The sequence below is a fragment of the Pseudopodoces humilis genome, chromosome 9 (genome assembly GCF_049639895.1).
Source record: "Pseudopodoces humilis isolate 2021_Gansu_Grassland_sample_001 chromosome 9, ASM4963989v1, whole genome shotgun sequence".
Classification (NCBI taxonomy): Eukaryota; Metazoa; Chordata; class Aves; order Passeriformes; family Paridae; genus Pseudopodoces; species Pseudopodoces humilis.
In genome coordinates this window covers 10,418,429-10,436,592 of record NC_142208.1, presented here as the reverse complement: position 1 = coordinate 10,436,592, position 18,164 = coordinate 10,418,429, and the positions used below count along the sequence as shown (strand labels likewise).

General features: G+C 37.9%; 1 protein-coding gene across 1 annotated transcript in view; it reads left to right on the top strand.

Annotated features, from left to right (window-relative positions):
- LOC102112051 (pro-neuregulin-3, membrane-bound isoform) overlaps positions 1–18,164 on the top strand; it is a 340,969-nt gene that overhangs the window by 309,668 nt on the left and 13,137 nt on the right. Inside the window, exons 5-6 of the mRNA XM_005520469.2 lie at positions 6,129–6,231; positions 11,283–11,409. Of these exons, the coding sequence (XP_005520526.2) occupies positions 6,129–6,231; positions 11,283–11,409 (230 nt within the window). The remainder of the gene's footprint in view (positions 1–6,128; positions 6,232–11,282; positions 11,410–18,164) is intronic.

Sequence of the window (18,164 nt, the reverse complement as noted above, 5' to 3'; positions counted from 1 at the left end):
TTTGAGAGTTTGTTAGATTTGAGTTTGGATGTAGCTGGCACAAATCCCAAGTTCCCTGCAGATAAACAGAAAAGATAGTTTCTTAGAATACCTAAGTTAAAATTAATTTACCTTCAGAATTAAGATCTTGCTGTTTGAAAGTGCTAATCAGATTTTCCCTTTATTACCAGTAGTGCTTACTAAGACTACTGGGACCTTCACTCCTGCTGTAACCATAGACAAAACAAGACCTATATAAGATTTTGTAGTTTTTTGGGGTTTTTTTTTCAGTTTGGGTTTTTTTTTGTTCTTGGGGGGGTGATTAATTCATTGCCCCATTTTTAATCCCAAGCAAAACCAGTGCCAATGTAGCATCAATGCTGTGGAATCATGTACTCAAATGAGGTCTGTCAGACATGTTGAACTGTCTGTGTTTTCTTTTCTGTCTTCTGTGTGTGCAGAAATGATCTCCCCAGTGTTAAATGCCAATAGTCAAACAATGTAAATATCATGCAGTTGTAATATACAGCAGGCTGCATCTGTCTCGCTTTGCTTTCATTAAGACCCTTGTGCTGTGGACGTTCCACTTGTAGAAGAAAATGATTTTGTTCATCTTTGTTATAATCAGAATTATCGAACAGTTCTTCCCAAGAGAGAATCACTGTGAAAACCATGAAATGTTTTATGAACTTTTGCCAGCAGAAGTCAGCTTGCTTTGTTTCCAGTCTGAGATGGGAATCTGTGCAATTAACCTTGACTCCGTCCTCTCTGTAAATGATAGCAGATAAAAACTTCTGCTTCTGATTTGGGGACCTAAGTGTCTTGAATCCCTTTTAAAAGGGAAATTCTACCCAGACAGATGAAAGTCTCAAGGAATAAAACTCAGTGTATTTTAAAAGTAGCTGAGACTTAGTAAAAACCATGATATTTTATGTGAAGTAATCCATATGCTCTTAAAGATGTTGGAACAGGATTGTCTGGGGTGGGTTTATCTATTTCATGTATTTGCAAAGACTTCATTCCTTTCAAGGTTAATATGTTTACATTACATTTTGTCATGTTAATCTCTGCAATGGGAGAGGTAGTATCCCTGTGGTTACAGAAAGAACAAGGGTCTTGACCTTGCCAAGGTCAAAGAAGAAATTTGTGAACTGTGCCTTGTAGCATCTCAAGTGTTTCGCTCTGCCTTCGCACAAGCCACAGCATATGGCAGGGAATCTGTACAGTAGGTTTTTGCAAGTGCAGGAACAGAGAAAACTCTTGGGAGAGTGGAATGTCTGATGCTGAGGCAATCACAGATTTTGTGGAACATGCAGGCTTTTTTTACTCTCTTCATGAATTAAATTTAGGATGCTGTATATAGTTCAGTACTTCTCACACATAAATCTGAGTATATTGAGAAACATGCTTTAACTACTCTCTTTTAACTTGTGGGAATCCATGTTTTATTGAAAATCTTGATATTGTGAATGAGGTTTCCATGTAATCATCCCCCATTGCTGTCTGTGGGACTTTGAGGCTGCTGGACACCAAAGAGAGTTTGAGTATCGAGGTTCACTTCAGAAGTGAGGTACTGGCTCTGCAGGATATTCCAGTATGATGTGGAATTGAGGTGTGGCAGGAAAGGCATGGGCAGGGCATGAAGGGAAATGCAAAAAGCGTGGCAGTGAGGCCACAGCAAAGATCACAGTGCCCAGCTCGCTGCCTCTGCATGGCTCAATTTTTGCATGGGGACAAAAAAAACCCCAAAGCCTTGCCTGCATGCTGCCTTGTAATCTATTGAGGAAAAGCTGGCTCTGTGCACATGGAAAGCTATTGGGTTTCATGCATACCAATGACAAGATAAAGGGTTTCCCATATTTATTTATAGCATGTTGTTACTTGCAGTAATGCAGAGTGAGTCCTTTTAGGAGAAAGGGGTGAGGAAGGTAAGGGGATGCTGAGTGCCATTAAGGTTTGTGCTGTTTGGGCTGGGAATAAAAATTCTAGCATAAAAATTAATCTCCACATTTATTAATTTTCATGGGAAGTTTTTCTTCATGGAGCAAAGGTTAAGTAATGCATTTGTATGGTAAATGTCATAATTTCTCAGTTGGCTTGGTTTGAATAGTCAATAATTATTCTCTGTGATGCTTGTGACCATATTGAGATTTTATTCAAAAGCCATTGAAGTAAGCACAAGGGGGAAAGTTACTATTTTTGTTTTGTTATTGTTTGGTATAGGTCACATGCACAATGCTGTTCTTCATATTTGAAATCCCTTTCAAAGATATTTCAACTCACAACAATACACAAAACACACAATAGAACCAGAGGATCCAGTGATTATGGCTGGTAATGATAATGTGGATTTAGGTGCTGACAAAGCCTATATAATTAGTTTCAATTAACTCATTTTTTTCCCCTCAGTAATATGGTTAGAATCATACTAAAGGACCTTGTACCAGCATTCTTCCTTTTATAATAAAGTCACAAAGAAGAGGCCAATTTCAGCTTGTGTGCAATAAAAAAAAACAAAAAAAAACCTACCATATCCTTTAGAAGTAAGAGACATGAGAAAAATGTTTCTCCCCTACACTTTTTAATCCTCTAAAGATGTATGTTCATGCTTCAGTAGGTCTTTCCACATGTATAAAGCAAAAAGGGTACAGCCTGTAAGAGTAAATTTTAAAGAGCAAGGGAATTTAAATACCCAAACCCCCTAGAATACAACGTGTACTTTTTTTTCCTAATGAACATGAAATTTAACTGTGCTCTGAGCCATGGGTTAGTGGCAGTCATCTTGTGTTTCATAATAGCAGCAAACAAGTGAGATAAGCTTAGAAAAATTTCGTAGCAGGTTGGAAAATAAGAAATAATCAGTAGCACAATTGAGAATGGGCTCCACATGTAAGGGGGCACAAAGTGAGTGGGGATTTATCTTTGTGAACTCAGCCTTGCCACAGGCACCGTGTTCCGTGTGAGTTTGTCTTGTCTTTATGTTCTGAAAAGGCCTTTCTTTCCATCATTTCTATTAAACAAATAGTCTGCATCTACACAGTTTGCTGTGTTACTTTTCAGCACTGTGGTTGTATTTTTTCTCAGTAGAGGTTGTGTATTTTTTGTAATTTGAATGCTTGGTGAAATTCACATTCTGTAGTCTTAATCCTCAAGTGGATTATCTAGGAATATCCATGGCAGTTTATATTTTGGTTTTTAGCAGAAATATTTTCTTGGCTGCTCATTAAATGAGGAATCCTCTCCCGAGAGTATTTATTTCAACAGACTGTAATTGAGGCGATGTACTTCACAAGGAATATATGAATATATGTGAATAAAGAGAGACTTATCATTTCAGTCACACTTTAGTTTACCTTGGGAAGTTAGTTTCAGTATGTAAATACGTGCATGCACCAGCTGATGCCAGTCCTTGAGTGAAGGAGAAGGAATTTGCAGTTCTTCTCTTTTCTGCACTTTGAATTTCTGCAGGTTTCTGTTATGTGAGAGCCCAAGTGCTTTGCCGTGCTCGGCTACAGCCTTCTCCAGATTCAGGCTGGTTTTGATACTCCTTGTCTGGAGAGGATCTCAGCTGTGCTACCTGTGCTCAGCACATTAGTGAGGTTAAATCAAACAAACCATGAGGAGACCTGCTGAGAAAGGCAGATTACATTGCTGTTAGTAAGGTGAATTTTAAATAAAGCCAGTGTGGAAGATTAGAGAATGAAAAAATGCAGAACTGATTATATTTAAAGATGTTGGAGACAAAAAAATGGTGGAATCCGATACGTAAATAAATATTTAAAAGATGTAAAAATGAGCAAAGGTGTCTAGAGAAATGGAGTGCAGTTAATCAATAAGAACTTCTTTAAATATGCACTGTACAAAGTAAACAAAAAAGAAAGAAAATATTGATCAGCATGTGTTGAAAGCTGGTGACAGGGATTAATCTGACTACACAAAAGACTTAAATCTTCACATAGTTGTTTCAGCAAGATAATATTGTCTGGTCTCTGAATTGCTTTTATCTTGGTAAGGCTTATTCTAAATCATCTTTAACAAGGCAGTGATCACTATTGAGGACTAACAAAAGAGCATAGCTGCATTAAACTCACAGTTTCTCAAAAACAAATAGCAAGAGAAAATATAAAGTATTTACTGAGGGCATCTGTTGAAAGAAAATCAAAATTAAGCCTATTTGCACACATTAATTGAATGAGTTTGTTTTCATAAACAGATTTTTTAATTGTTACTTATATGGAATGTTTGATTGAAACTGCAGTTCATAACTGTATATGGTTTGGTTGTGACTTAGGCAGTAGGTGCTGAAATCAGTACTTAGGCAGAACAGGTTAACAATTGCTGAAATGAAGAGTATTTGAATGAGTTGCAGTGTTATTACATCAATGTAGGAATTCAAATTTGTTAGATTTGTGTATTACTGTGGAAATGGAAGGTGGGTAACTGTGTTTGCACAATTGCTTTTAATAGCAAACAAATTAAACCCCAAACATTTAGTTTAGTACCTATAAGGATTTACTGTCTAGATCCAGATTTTTTACTTCCCAGTGAGGAATAGGCCTAAAGGAACAGGAATCAGTTTTAGTGCAAAACAGGATTTCCTCCTGCATTACAATTTTTCCAGTTGTATTTTAGACAAGTGAAAAGACTATTTGTTTCTTTTTAAGATAGTGTTTTAGAAGTACAACTTTTATAATTTCATATTTAAATGATGAGGAAATGTCAGCAGAAGCTGAGGACATTTTGTATCTTAGGAATGGCTTCTGGATCACTGTGGTGTTTGAGAAAGCAAGTAGGCAAGTAATTAAAAAAATCAAGATTTGATACTGTAATTTCATTTTTAATAGCTTACAAAAAAAGAACTAGGACTTACAAGAGACAAATGCTTGTGTTTAAGATTCCAAATGTTTAGTAACAGCACTGTGATATTCATTCTTGAAAAATTAATAATCAGTACTGATTAGGATACTGTAGATGGTCTTCAGCGATTTGCCTAGATTTACCTCGGTGTTTTCATGCAATTATCTCAATTCACAAATTACCTGTTGTGAACCTGAGAGTCACAACCTTGGAGCTGCTGCCACATACTTGGCATGTGTGCCTGGTGCTCACGTCGGTGGGGAGCTCCAGCCTGGGAAGGAAATGGAGCCTTGTGGGCACACAGTGCTTGATAATCCTACGTGTTGGCTTTCCACCTGGAATATGTGGATGGAAATACTGCATGTTTGGAGGAACCAGTCTTAAAAAACAGCAATCTGTTTGGCATCTTAGCACTTTGAACTGGAAAAGTGGCTGAAAGAATAAACATAAAATATAGCACTTAAGGAGCTGTTGAATTGAATGTGTGGATCTCCAGTTGCTTATCAGCTCCTGCCTGCTGTCATGAATGAGTGTTTTCTCTTATTTACTTAGCTTTTTTTCTTTTTTTTTACTTTCATTCTCTTTCTGTTTTAAAGTTACTTAGACTATTATGAGATTTATAGAGAAAATTTGTTTTTTTTTAAAAAATAAACACTTATTTACACAAAGCAATATCTGGTGCTTCCTAGTAAAATAGACATTGGGTTCCATGCCAGTTCATTGAGTTAATTTTTTATTCTGGCATGTTTTGCATAAGCTCCAGGACATGGGAGTAAGGCATTGTAATCACCATCCAAATAAAAAATAAAAAAAAAAAAATTACATTTTTGGGGTAGTTAAAGGAGAACTCTGATTCTTGTGGGATATTACAAGAGCTCTGATGGCTTTTTTCCTTAAGCCAGAAAAACGCTGTGGTTGTAGAGCTCTTTATCCTATTGATGGTAAAATCTTTTTTAGAAAGAAAAAAATATTTTATTTCTTTTTTGTTTAAGAAAAGCTGAAAACCAGCATGTAGGGCAGAGAAAAGATTTAACTGTCCTGATTGTCTTTATTATGTATCTCTCAGAGTGTATTGGGGCCGTTTTCTAAAACTTCCCGAGGAGGCCACAAGTGCATGAACCTCACCTAGAGGAGAGGTTCAGAGAAGCATCCGCTCTGAGGAGGAGGAATTAGCTGGCCCAGACCAGTCCCTCGTATCTGTCCATTATCAGTGAAACCACGAGGTGCTGCAATGCCCTTTTTGCAGGAGCTGTTTGCTGTGCTTTCCTAACTGTGCCCTTTGCTGCCCACAGAGAGCGAGGAGGTGTACCAGCGCCAGGTGCTGTCCATTGCCTGCATCGTCTTTGGCATCGTCGTGGTGGGCATGCTTTGTGCAGCTTTCTACTTCAAAACAAAGTAAGAGCCTTCCTCTGCTCTGCTTGGGGTTTGGCTGCTGTCCTTTTCTCACAGCCTTAGGGTTCTTCAGCTTCTGCCCTCCTTCTGAAGTTGCTGCTGTCTCTGGTCTGGCCACAACAGTTCCCCATGGCTACACTGAGTCCACCCCAAAACATAAACAGGAGCAACACGTGTTTTTCTTTCTATTTTCTGATATCAGGAAAGGACAGATTGTGTCATTCCCAGTTCTTTTTTTTTTATTTGACAGTAATAATTTTGTGTCTTTTACTATCATGCAATAATCACTTGACTCTTCTGAAAATGACAGCTTCAACATACCATCTCCTTTATGCATTTCATTTCGTATCCCTGAATGTCCATTTCTGCATGCTGAGAACAAAAGTAAGGTTAGAAATGCAGAAACAAGTCCTCTGCAGATATCTGTAACCTGTAGCTAATACAGCAGCCCATGATGAAGGTGCATATTAGTATCTGTAACACAGAAGCACTTTGGCCTATCCAAGTACAGTGAAATCATCTGGACTAAACTATTTTTAAGTTAAATACTGTCCACTCTATATTTATCTTCCCAAATTAATATTATTTTATAATATTTATTGTTATGTGTGTAATAATATTTACTTATTTATAATATTTATTGTTATGTGTGTAATCTGAGTTGCAAAAAACTCATAGCAGTTACATGACACACATGTCAGTGCTCCTGTATCGATAAATATATTCTGTGTGGTGGTCATCCTTCATTCCTGTTCCACCTGGAGCTAATGAGAGAACACAATGTAAAAAAGTATCTGGTACCTGTGTGAGGCTAGTCAGGGTGGCTGACCATCAAAAATGTGAAAGTTGGCACTATTTAAAAGTTTGGATGTTTATCTGAATCCCCCTTTCTAGAATTTATTTTAATGTCTAGGAAATTTAATGAGGAATGGATTTGATTTAGAAATAAAAATTTAAATTGACATTTATATCCAGGGGGAGGGAAAAAAGAAAAGAAAGATAAGGAGGTCACCAGGTCCTTTTTACCCCTTTTTCTTCCCCTCAGACTTCAGGGGTAGGTTATGAGTGAAGATTTGAGTTGGTTCACGTTTTTTCTAAATTACTCTATTGTCTTGAGGGATTTTGTTTAATTGTTCTTTGGACATCCAGTGTGTCAGTCGTGCTAGCTGGGAAGGACAGACTGGCAGGACAGTTCCTCCCTGTACAGCAAACTCCTCTGCAGTGTAACTTGTGAGCAGAGACAGCCTCTTTGGCACTGCCATTAGAAATGTCACTATGCATTTTACATCTGCAGATCTTAGAAGAAAGAGTGAGTGAGAATCTTCCTGGGAAGGCTTGAGGGTTTTACTGATGAGGAGAGTTTCAGAAAAGGCAGGATGGGATTGTTAGGAGGAGGAACATGCCATCAGTGTCTGAGCACACTGTGAATAAAAAGCCCCTCTGTTATTCTCAGTGCCCCTCTTGGTCTTGCCCTGCTGTAGGGAGTGGTGAGAGCTGGGTTGGAACAGCCTCCAAAACACCCTGGCTTTGATGAGGAGGTGAGGAGAGTTATGTCTGAAAATAATGACTGGAAATAACACTTGAAAGAGGAACTTACAGGACAAGGGGTTTGGGGTCTGTCTGCATTATAAATACAACAGTTACTGAGAAGAGTTGAAGTGGGCTGGTGCCAGACTCTGGGAACTGAAGTTTGGAGAGTTATGAGAAAATGAGCACCCCTGGTTCAGTCAGGAGGCTTCAGACAATGTATGAATTGAGTAAGGAGACTGCTCAGTCCCTAACATCCTGGCTGTGGCTCCTTCTGGTGCTGTCCAAAAAGGAAATAAAAGTGTCTCAGCTGGGTCTCATGGGGGCCAGGTAAAATTGTAAATGTAACATTGGTCAGTGTCTTAAGGGTGTAAAACCCAACAAATTTGAAGTGCCCCAACACTTATCATATGTTAGCTTTTAGTCAGCAGGTTTTTGGGAGCTTCTTTTTAAGGCATGTGTACCCTGACTGTGCTTAAGAATTATCAAAGCATTCCTGTTGCATGGGGGTTATCTTGGGGTTTCATTTGACGTACAAGAAATTTAGAATATTGCTAACAGAAATAGAAACTCTGAGGGCATCCATTAAGAGAAAAGTTTCCATGAAGATCCTAACCCTCACTTACTTAGTCTGACAATTCCATAATATCAGCTGCTAGAAACAGGCACTTCCCTATATGCCATTGAATTAAAAGTCCTTTTTTAAAATAAATTCAATCTGAGAAAGTTTAGGACTATAATTAAACTCTCTGCCCTTCCAATTATTCCTTTTAGGTTAATCAAGAAAGTGCTGGAAGTGTTAGCAACAGATGAAGAATACAGTAATGGGCTGCCCTTTACAGCTTACACTTTTACAAATGACTAGTGACTTTATTTCTTGCTGAAGTAAGAACACTTCACTGCCAAATAACTCTAGTTATAGTTATAGTAGAACACATAAGGCCCATTTGTTTTGAAAACAAAAATTATAAAATAAATTTATTTATCAGCAAGTAACTTTGAATTATTAATGGTTTCTAGTTTTATAGCTGTGCATCCTATAGTTTTGCAAAATGAATATGCATAAACCTGATATTAATGTTAGGTTGCACGAACATAAAAGCAAATTAATGATTGGATTGTTTTTCTCAGCAAATTACCTTCAGGAATTTCAATTGTAGTGTTAAAAGTTGCAGTAGCGAAGCTGAATATTCCAGTTTACTTACACGTGTTTATATACATAGAAATAATTCTATTTATTTTTCTAAAGATTCCAAAATCAGTTTTGTTATTTTCCTGATTAAATTGTCATTTTTTATGTATATGAGAGGTTCCCAAAGTCTGATGCTGTGATCATGTTTCACTATCATTGTTCATAACTTATATGAAGTCATGCAAAAATTTCCTGAATATTCCATAACCTCTCTGGAGACCAACATGGAAGAGGCTGGTTTTCCAGTAGGACATAGGAATTTCCTCTGTGTATGTAATTTAGCTGGTCAGAAAATAGTTGTACATAAAAACTCTAAAGTTGCTTTTGTGAATCTCCCCTGGAATTTTATGAGAAGCTGAAGAGCTCATTTAGACATTTTACAAATTAAATTATTCAGTTTCATTGGATTCAAAAATTAATGAACATTAAAACATTTTTAAAAGAGATGTTTCAGACTCAACTGACTAATTTAATTTGACACTATATTCCTTCAGATTATATATCTATTCAGATTATTCCAGTATTAACTCTACAAGGTTTGGCTAAAGAAAATTTTGAAAGTTTTTTTATGCTTGAGAAATTATTTCCTCACCTACCTCTATTCACATATTTTACTAATTATGAGCTTGTCCTCGGTGACAATACTTAAAACATGCCACTCCTTTATAACATGCTTACAATATAAATTCATTCTTTTCCATTTGCTTCAAAATAGGATGCAAGTAGAAAGCCTAAGAGGTACTTAGAGTCCTGGATTTGTTATGGCTTATGACCTACACTCAGGAAACGAGCTGTAACAGAGGCTTTTAAGCAAGTACTTACAATTTGTTGAATTTAAGCAAATGCTTACATTGTGTCATACTGAACCAAAACTGAGGGACTCAAAGACTATTAATATCTATGTTATTAAAATTGAATATTTGAACTGTGATACTTCTCACCACTTACTTTCATATTGAGGGAACTTGTTCTCTCTCACTGCACTGAATACACAAGTCATTTCTGCTTTCTTATACCTTCCAGGAGTAGACACATATTCCTCTGTGAATAAGAAATTAAAATTAATTTTATACTTCATTCAGTGTCAAATTCACTGCCTGACCCAAGATCCTGTCAAACTTACTGATGTCACAAGGCTTTCCACAATCAAATTACCACAAATGTTTCAAAATGCTGCTGAAGCTTCTTTGCTGAAATTTAACTTTCAGTATAGAAAGGCCATATTTTCTTTATCTCTTATTGACATTTGCCAGAAATCACTTCCTTTGGAAATTTGGCTTGGCACCAGTTGCTGTCCAAAACCTGCTGGTGGCAGAATGAAATGCTGCTACTGGTGAGTCCTTGACATTACTGGGTTGTTTCCAAGGCCATTGTAGGTTCACTGCTGGAGATGCATCTTCTGGGGACAGAAAGGAAGCAAGGAAGGAAGGAAGGAAAGAATTAAAATGGTATTGTGAAGTTTTTGCTCATAATTGTTTAAAACTGATAGTCCCAGATAATGTAGCTTATCACAAAAAAAAAAAAAAAAAAAAAAGGAAACTGATAGAAGTCCTTAAAGGTATTTTGCTAACAGTTTTTCCCAGCTGAGATAACTTTTTGCACAAGATAAAAGTAATATTTAAAGTTTGCTGTCTCGTATCCTCTATCATGTACAGAACTTAAAAAGTGTTTGTCACTCCCACTCGATACAGTGTGGCAGAAACACAAAGTCTTTGTTAGCAGTATAGTTATCTCCTGAATAATGCAAGGGATTCATCTTGTGGTGTTCCTAGCTCTGACAGGGTGGATTATAGTCTAAGTCAAAAACACGGCCTCAGAGGCCATACTGATATTTTTTCCAGGTTTAAGCATATAAGCAGAAGCTGCTCTACACAAGATGTGTTATAGGTCAAGTCTAATCAGCCAGCAGAAATCTTTGATTCTTCATCAATTTTTGTAGCCTGCAGGGGCTAATGCCCATTTTATTTGCCAAAACCTCTTTTCCAAATCAGAGCAAAATGCTTTTTTATTATTCAGACCGACTTGCAAGCTATTGTTAAATGCTCAATAGAATCATCTCACAAAACTCTGCACTAGCACAAGGAGCATACTCTTAGAGTAATCTGAGAATAGAAGGTATTTTAAAACAGAAGAGAGAGGGTTTTTTCCCCCCTTTGTTAAGCCTTGCCAGGAAACAACCGCTGCATTGAAGTATCACACATTAGTCAATTAGCTCAGCTGGCTCATCCAACACGGTGAAGTTTGGAACAAAGGGAGATGTGGCTATAAAAGTATCATGGCTGTAGCAGAAGATCAGGAGAGCTCTTTCTTACACGAGTTTTATTTCTCTCTGCAGGAAACAAACAAAGCAAATTCACGAACAGCTGAAGGAAACGCAGAATAGGAAAACCTACAGCCTAAATGCTTCCAGCATGATGGCAAAGTCGGAGTGTATGGCACAAAGCCAAGTCCAGCTGCAAAATGTAAGTAATCCTGCCAGCTCCAGCACTTAATAGCCTGGCTGAGTTCCTGCTGCTGATGGCAGCACATCGTCATGCTGCTATTAACATCTGAGCAATGGGAACCACAATTCTCACCTCTTTCATAAAATGCTTTTTCTATCAGGCCTCTTAATGGAAATCTGGGATTTTTTTCATAAAGTTATTTCAGTGGATCCTGGTGCATTTTGTTCATGTAGCAGAGTTTGCTGAGCCCCCCAGCTCTGCATTCAGCAGTGGGAATTACTGTTATAGTTTCCAGCAGCACCTGAGGTCATATATGTCTCTGTGTGTAGTGGGGGTCCTTGAACGTGATGTCATGCCTTCCAGTAATTTATGATCCTGCATGAAAAAAACATAGAGATTTGTCACAGAGTATTTAATTCAGAGTAAATTCAAAATCTAGAACTAAATTTACCCATGTAAACAAATGCCCAAGGGAAGACCATGCAGATGGTCTCATTTTTCTGGGTCTTTAGTTAAAGGTACTTTTGTTTACAGAAAGAAATTAGTCTGTTCAAAATATATTTGAAATATATTTAATAATTTTATGAATATAATTATATGTAAGTCATTACAGTCTCACAATCATGAAATATTTAAAGCATGTTTGAAATAAGGAACTTGAAGACAACCCATTTATTTAGCCCTGGTATTTTCTTTAGGAAGGTATTTTCAGTATAAGTCATTCCCTTTCCCCCAGTCACACACAGTTAGTGCTGTCTTTACTTTGAACAAAGCCTTTGGAAGGAGGATCCTGGTAGCAACATAATAGGAAAATATAAAAGATGTATTAAAACCTTTCTAAATTATTAACTCTTTTTTTTAAAAAAAAAAGTATCTTAGTACTGCTCAAAGGAATAACTACCTTATTTGCCAGATTCCATCAAAATAGTGGGACTTCAGCAAAAGTGAGCACTCATGCGCACTTAACCAAAGATTTCTTAACTCCTAGTTTACATCCAGTTAATTTAGAGATAAATATAAGCCCTTTTAACCAATTTAGAGCAAGCAGAGCCTCCCTGCTAAGACACAGAGGCTGTCAGAGTGTTGCTTGTATTCACTGAAAATTCTGTTTTGTAGGAATACCACTGTGGTCATCCTGTATATGCTCATGATAGGCTTTGTAATTCAGGAAAAATGTACTCTTTCAAGAAGGAAGATGGCTCCACTCAATTGACATAATCAAAGCTGGGGGAACCTTGTGCAATTTTTTTCTCTCACTTTCAGTCATTCAGCCTTCTATTACTTCTAGCACAAAAAAAAAAAAAAGCTGTTGGGAGTGTTGTTGGTTGTAATGATGGCAATGACAGGTGAAGTTCATGATCCTTTTGTTCCAGCCTGTGAAACAAGCCTTGGTTAACACAAGGAATATGCTCCTTGCCATTTTCTCACAGTAATTCAGTGCAATATTTTGTCATTTTCTTTTGCCATAACCATAGTGGCTGAAATAGCAGTACATAGATTCTTGATGTAGTGACTGAGCACCATCATTATATTTACTATTTTAATCCAAATTTGCTTTTCAGTTTTTAATGCTGTGCAGCCTGACATTATGAGTGCAGGTAATTAACACACCATTTTCTTCTTCTTGTGGCTGTTTGCAGACAACTCTTTTCTCCTTGCCATTAATGCATTCTCCCTTTGGGAAGATAGGAAGGAAGAAAAACAGAATGACCTTGTGCAGGATGCAGTGTAACAGTGTAATAAGGGTTTCTATTATCAGGAAGATTTTAGTGCAGGAATGCATGCAGGCAGCTCATGAAATATTTACAAAACTTGCCAGATTGGAGTCTGGGGGGGAGGGCAGGGGTTTGGTGAGGCAGTAGAAAAGGGACTTTGGAAAGGTATTTTGTAGGAATGGCTGAGAGACTCCTTCAGAGATAAGCTGTCTGCCTCAGGTGGATGTGATCCCTCTGCTATCCCCATCTGCAGCTGCCACTGCATGGGCCTGGGGAGAAATCCTACTTCTCTTCATTACCAGGAGCTAATAAATAAGCTTAAATAATGAGGACAGTTATTTTTTTTGAGACTACTCCCCCACTCTGGCATTTTGGTTTAGGTAATCCTGGAAGTTGTTTCTTTTCCCACTCCATGTGCTCCCCCTACAAGCAAGAGAGTTTTCCCATTTACGTCACCTTTCTGTCTTTCCCTTGAAGATTATCCTGGATTTTTCTCTTGTCTCTTTTGAATAGACCTGGTGATGCTTTCAGGCTTTTCACACAGCTCTTTCTTCTTCTCCAGAGGAGAATGCTTTTGTGGAGACCTGAGAAAAGTTGCATAAGGTTCCTTATTCTTGATGACTATTCTGAAAGAACCATCACCTTTTGACTGAGAGGTTGCTATATTTAGTAAAGGTACATCTATCTTTCCAAATATGTTGCTTTAGAAGGAGGTTTAACTTATTTCCCAAGGCCCAGGGTATAGCAGACAGGGTTTCAAGTGGTTTGTGGCTATAAAGAGCTTGACCAATCTCGGTGAAGTAATTTTTCCTCCCACACTCAAATGTATTGCGTGTCCTCCACTCCCTGCCTCTGCTCATATATAAGTGAAATAAAGGGTTGGATTTTGTCAGGACAGCTGTGTTCTCTCTGAAGTCCTGCTGCTCATCACTGGTAATTGTGCTCATCTGTAACAAGTCTTATCCTCAGTACAAATTTCATTATTTTCCTAGAGGTACAAATTAGATGAAAAATACTGTGTACTTTAAGAGGTATTCATAAATATCTGTTTGAACACAGCTCCTAGGATTTCCTGAATCTCCTCCAAGTCCACTGCTTTTCCCAAACATTCCTGGCAGCAACACACTTAAATTCTTGCTAGGGTTTCTTGCCTCTTGGATTTAAAGACTAATGCATTGGTAATCTTGCTATAATTCTTCAGCCAGGAAGAGATAGATGTGCCAGCTTTTAATTCAGGATCTTTGAGGTACACAGGAGACTCAGATTAATTTCACCTAATGCATTAAACCTGGGGCTTCCCAAGTATTAAGTACCCCTTCCCAAAGAGATCATCCTCCTTTCAAGAGATATTTAAAGGGCTGCTGCAAACAGTTAGGTCTCCACATAGTCAAAAGGAAGGAAATTGTCATTCTCCCTATCTAGAAAGACAAGTACTTGGTGCACCCTCACACACCATGAAGGAGGAGGTGGGGTGGCTCCTGATTCCTATCTGCTTTTTCCACATAGAGTAGAGGGTTTCTTTTTAAATTCTCACAACTTGGTAAATATGTCATGGAAAAAAAATAAAAAAATAAAAAAATAAAAAGAGTCAACTGAAGCCTCAACATTCCTTTAGTGATTCTGAGAATTGGCATGGCTTTTTAAAGTGGCCTTTTTCATCCTTGTGGTTTTTAATACCTTCTCCCATGGTACCAAGGAGATCTATTAATTTCCCATCACTTTCCCTCTGAGGTGGTTAATATGCTTTTCGTGCTGTACTGTGTGGTTTCCATTTTCACTACACTTGTTTCTAGTGACTTGCAACCACTAGCTACAGGTTTCTGAAATTCTTATAATGAGGGACAAAAAATGCTCCTTTTGCATCTTGTTGCCTTTTGTTCATAGTAGTAGGAAATAAAATATTTTCAGTCACTGTGATAGAAATGCAATTAATATATGTCAAGCAAGAGATACTTTAAATCTTTTAAAGGATTATTCTGTGGTTTTACCTCAGTTACCATTTGATTTATCAGCTAAGATCAAGAGCAAATTTCCCATTTCTGTATCACATGACTATTTAGGAAGAGCTGCCAGCATAGACAAACCTGAATTTACTGCCCTCTGTCTAGAGCCAGTGTTGGCAACAAAACATAGAGAGCATAGGGGAAGGGTAAGGATGTTAAATGTACCACCTGGTGAGCTTTTGAGCAAGCTGAGCCCCCAGAAAAATCACTGGCTCTTTTCCTCCTTGAGGCAACCTCTCTGAATGTCATTTACAGCTGACCCCTCTGCCTTCTCAGCTCTTTTTGAAATGGGATCCCACATCGCCTCCCTTCCAATGCCACATGAATTTTTGGACCTTTTACTGTTTTGGGGCAATTGCTGAGGGGGAAGAGCTAAGTAAAGCCCAGGAGAGGGATGGGTGTTTTGGTTTGCATAGCACCAGGCCAACAGTGCCAAGCTGCCCTGCAGCATTCGAGTGGCTTTGGTCATCCCTGAGCCCTGCATTTCAGAGCCGGGGATTCAAGGTGTGCAGCAGAGGAATTGTGCTCACAGCAATGCAGCAGGTCAGTGACAAAGGCTGAATTCTTGTCTCCTGGCTCAGGCTGCCTTCACAGATTCACTTAGCACTAACTAGCAGGGGGTGGAATTTTTATTGTCAGAGAGTTGAGTAATTGCGTGTAATAGATTATTTTCTCCTTGAAACAATGAAAAATTGGAAATTTGCAAAGTATTTTTTTTAAATCTATCATTGTTCTTTAATTTATTTAGCCATATGCCTCAGTGTTTTTCAGTAATTTCTCAAAGAACCAATAATTAACAAAGAAGGCAATAAAACCATTAAAAAACCCGAATACAGGTAAGATTTCAGTGATGCTTTCACCCTACTGGAACTGGCCTTTGAAAGGGTTTCACAGCTTATTCTCCATCATGAGAATATTCAGCAGCTCACAACAGTCAGAGGCATCCATGGAGCTCAGCCCAGGTGAGAAGTGAGCTGTGAGAGCAGCAGGATGAGCCCTGCTGGGGAATGATCCCATATTCTACTTCTGGGGGCAACAACTGATACTGCTGTAAGCTCTTCACAGAAGTATGATGGTATTTTTCCCCAGAGGTGATCTTAGAGAAGGGATGTAGCTCTTGGAATTAAACTAAAGGAGAATAAACCCGTGCTTAAATGTATTAAAATGTATGAATAATGTAGTACATCCAGATATGTTCAATTACACTGTTAGAATTCCCTGTATATTCACACCTCAATTTAAACTGTAATTCACATTTTCATTATAATGAATGTTATGACTGTTACAGGAATTGTGTGTTAAGTGGCATATGTGAAAAGGGGAAAAATGTTCAGTTAGGGGAAAAAAATGCCCTTTGTAGGCTGTGTCTGAGTGATGCTGGGTGCTGGACCTTCATTAAAGTTTGATGATCGACACCAGAGCAGCTTCTGGGGTCCTGGTGTTCCTCAGCTGTGAAGAGTTAAGGCTCTGTTTACCACCACTCCAGCCCACATCCACCTGAAGCAAGGATGTAGCAAAAGGCACAGCTTATCTCTGTTCTTTGTGATTCACTTCATACTCATGGACTTTTAGGCCATTCAGGCCTTCAATTTTGTATCATGAACAAACTCAAAGAAAGGACAGAAATAGCTTCTTGGCACTAGCAAGCCATTCTTTACATAGCTCAAATTGATTTATTCAGGTCAGAAATCAAAGCCAGTTTCATTTCTGCAGCTGGCAGGCTAACTATTAAAGTTTAAAACCTTCACCGACACGAGTACCTTAAAAATCATATTTCTGTCTGAATATTTTATCTACAACATTTACAAGTGACATCTAAGATCATGGTAACTGAAAGAAATGGGAGTGGAATATGTTTCTTCTTATTACTTCAGTTGTGTTTACTTCATGCATGCAGCACCATTTTGCATATTGCCACTCCCAGCTTTGCCTTCAGAAGCATGAAAGCAATGATTTTGACCCTGTTTAACATGGGTATTTCACTCAACAGAAAGAGGCAGAAGAGCAGTGGAGAAAAACCTGAAGAGCTGTTACTTTATCTATAGAAATTGGTCTAAAGAAGTCTGGCTGTACTTAAAGTCCATGTAACCTATTTTTAAAAGTGAATATTCTTGTATGACTTTCCTTTTTGATCTTGCTGAAGTATACAGAAATGTAGATAAGAAAAAGTCAGAGTCAGAAAATAATTGTTGTTTTAAGCAGTTACTGATCTTTTGTTAGACAAAACTAATAATTATGAAGAATTGTCTTTTGAAGGAATGCCTACTATCTTCTCCATGAATTTCTATGCTATTGTATCATAACAAGACAATTTTCACCACTGTGATTTTTTTTCAAACATTTCAATTTTTATTTTCTTTCTAAAATATGTAATCGTGTAATTGCTCCCATGATACCAATCTGTTTTCAAGATAGCATGGATATCTAGGTGTCCAGTACTAAAAATACAAATCAAAAGGAAAACAGACCTATTAGTTTTAGTGCAGGTGCTTGTAATGCCATGTAAAAAAATCTGAAAAGTGCTTTATTTTTCACACTTGAGTGGAAATGTGAGTTTACCTCTCATATCTCGGAGATATTGCCCAGTGACCACTACATAACATGGAATCTTCTTACAAGCCCAAGTGCAGCTTTTTCTATACTTCAACTTTATGGCTCCACGCTGGTTGAGAGACCTTTTTTGTTGGGTTTTGGGTTGGTGGGTTTTTTTTTTTTTGAAATTGCAGTTGAATCACAAAGCAAGAAGACAAATCTGTTCTTCTTCATGTCTAGTGTCTGCTTTGCAGACCTTTGTGTCTCACTCTGTGCCCAGAGACTGCCCTACGCCTATACCTGCCACAGGAAGAATTATGTTTACCCTGTTCTTACTAGCACAGATACTCCCAGGTCAAAAGTTTCAAGCTGGTTCAGAAAGATATCTGGCTCTGTGGATATGTTTGAAATATTTTTCTTACTTATCTGATGACACAGGTGCTGTTTCAGTTTGGTTTTCATAGTTGTACATGCTGATGATGAATGCAGTGTTTGACTGAAATCACCAAAGGACCGAGAAGTT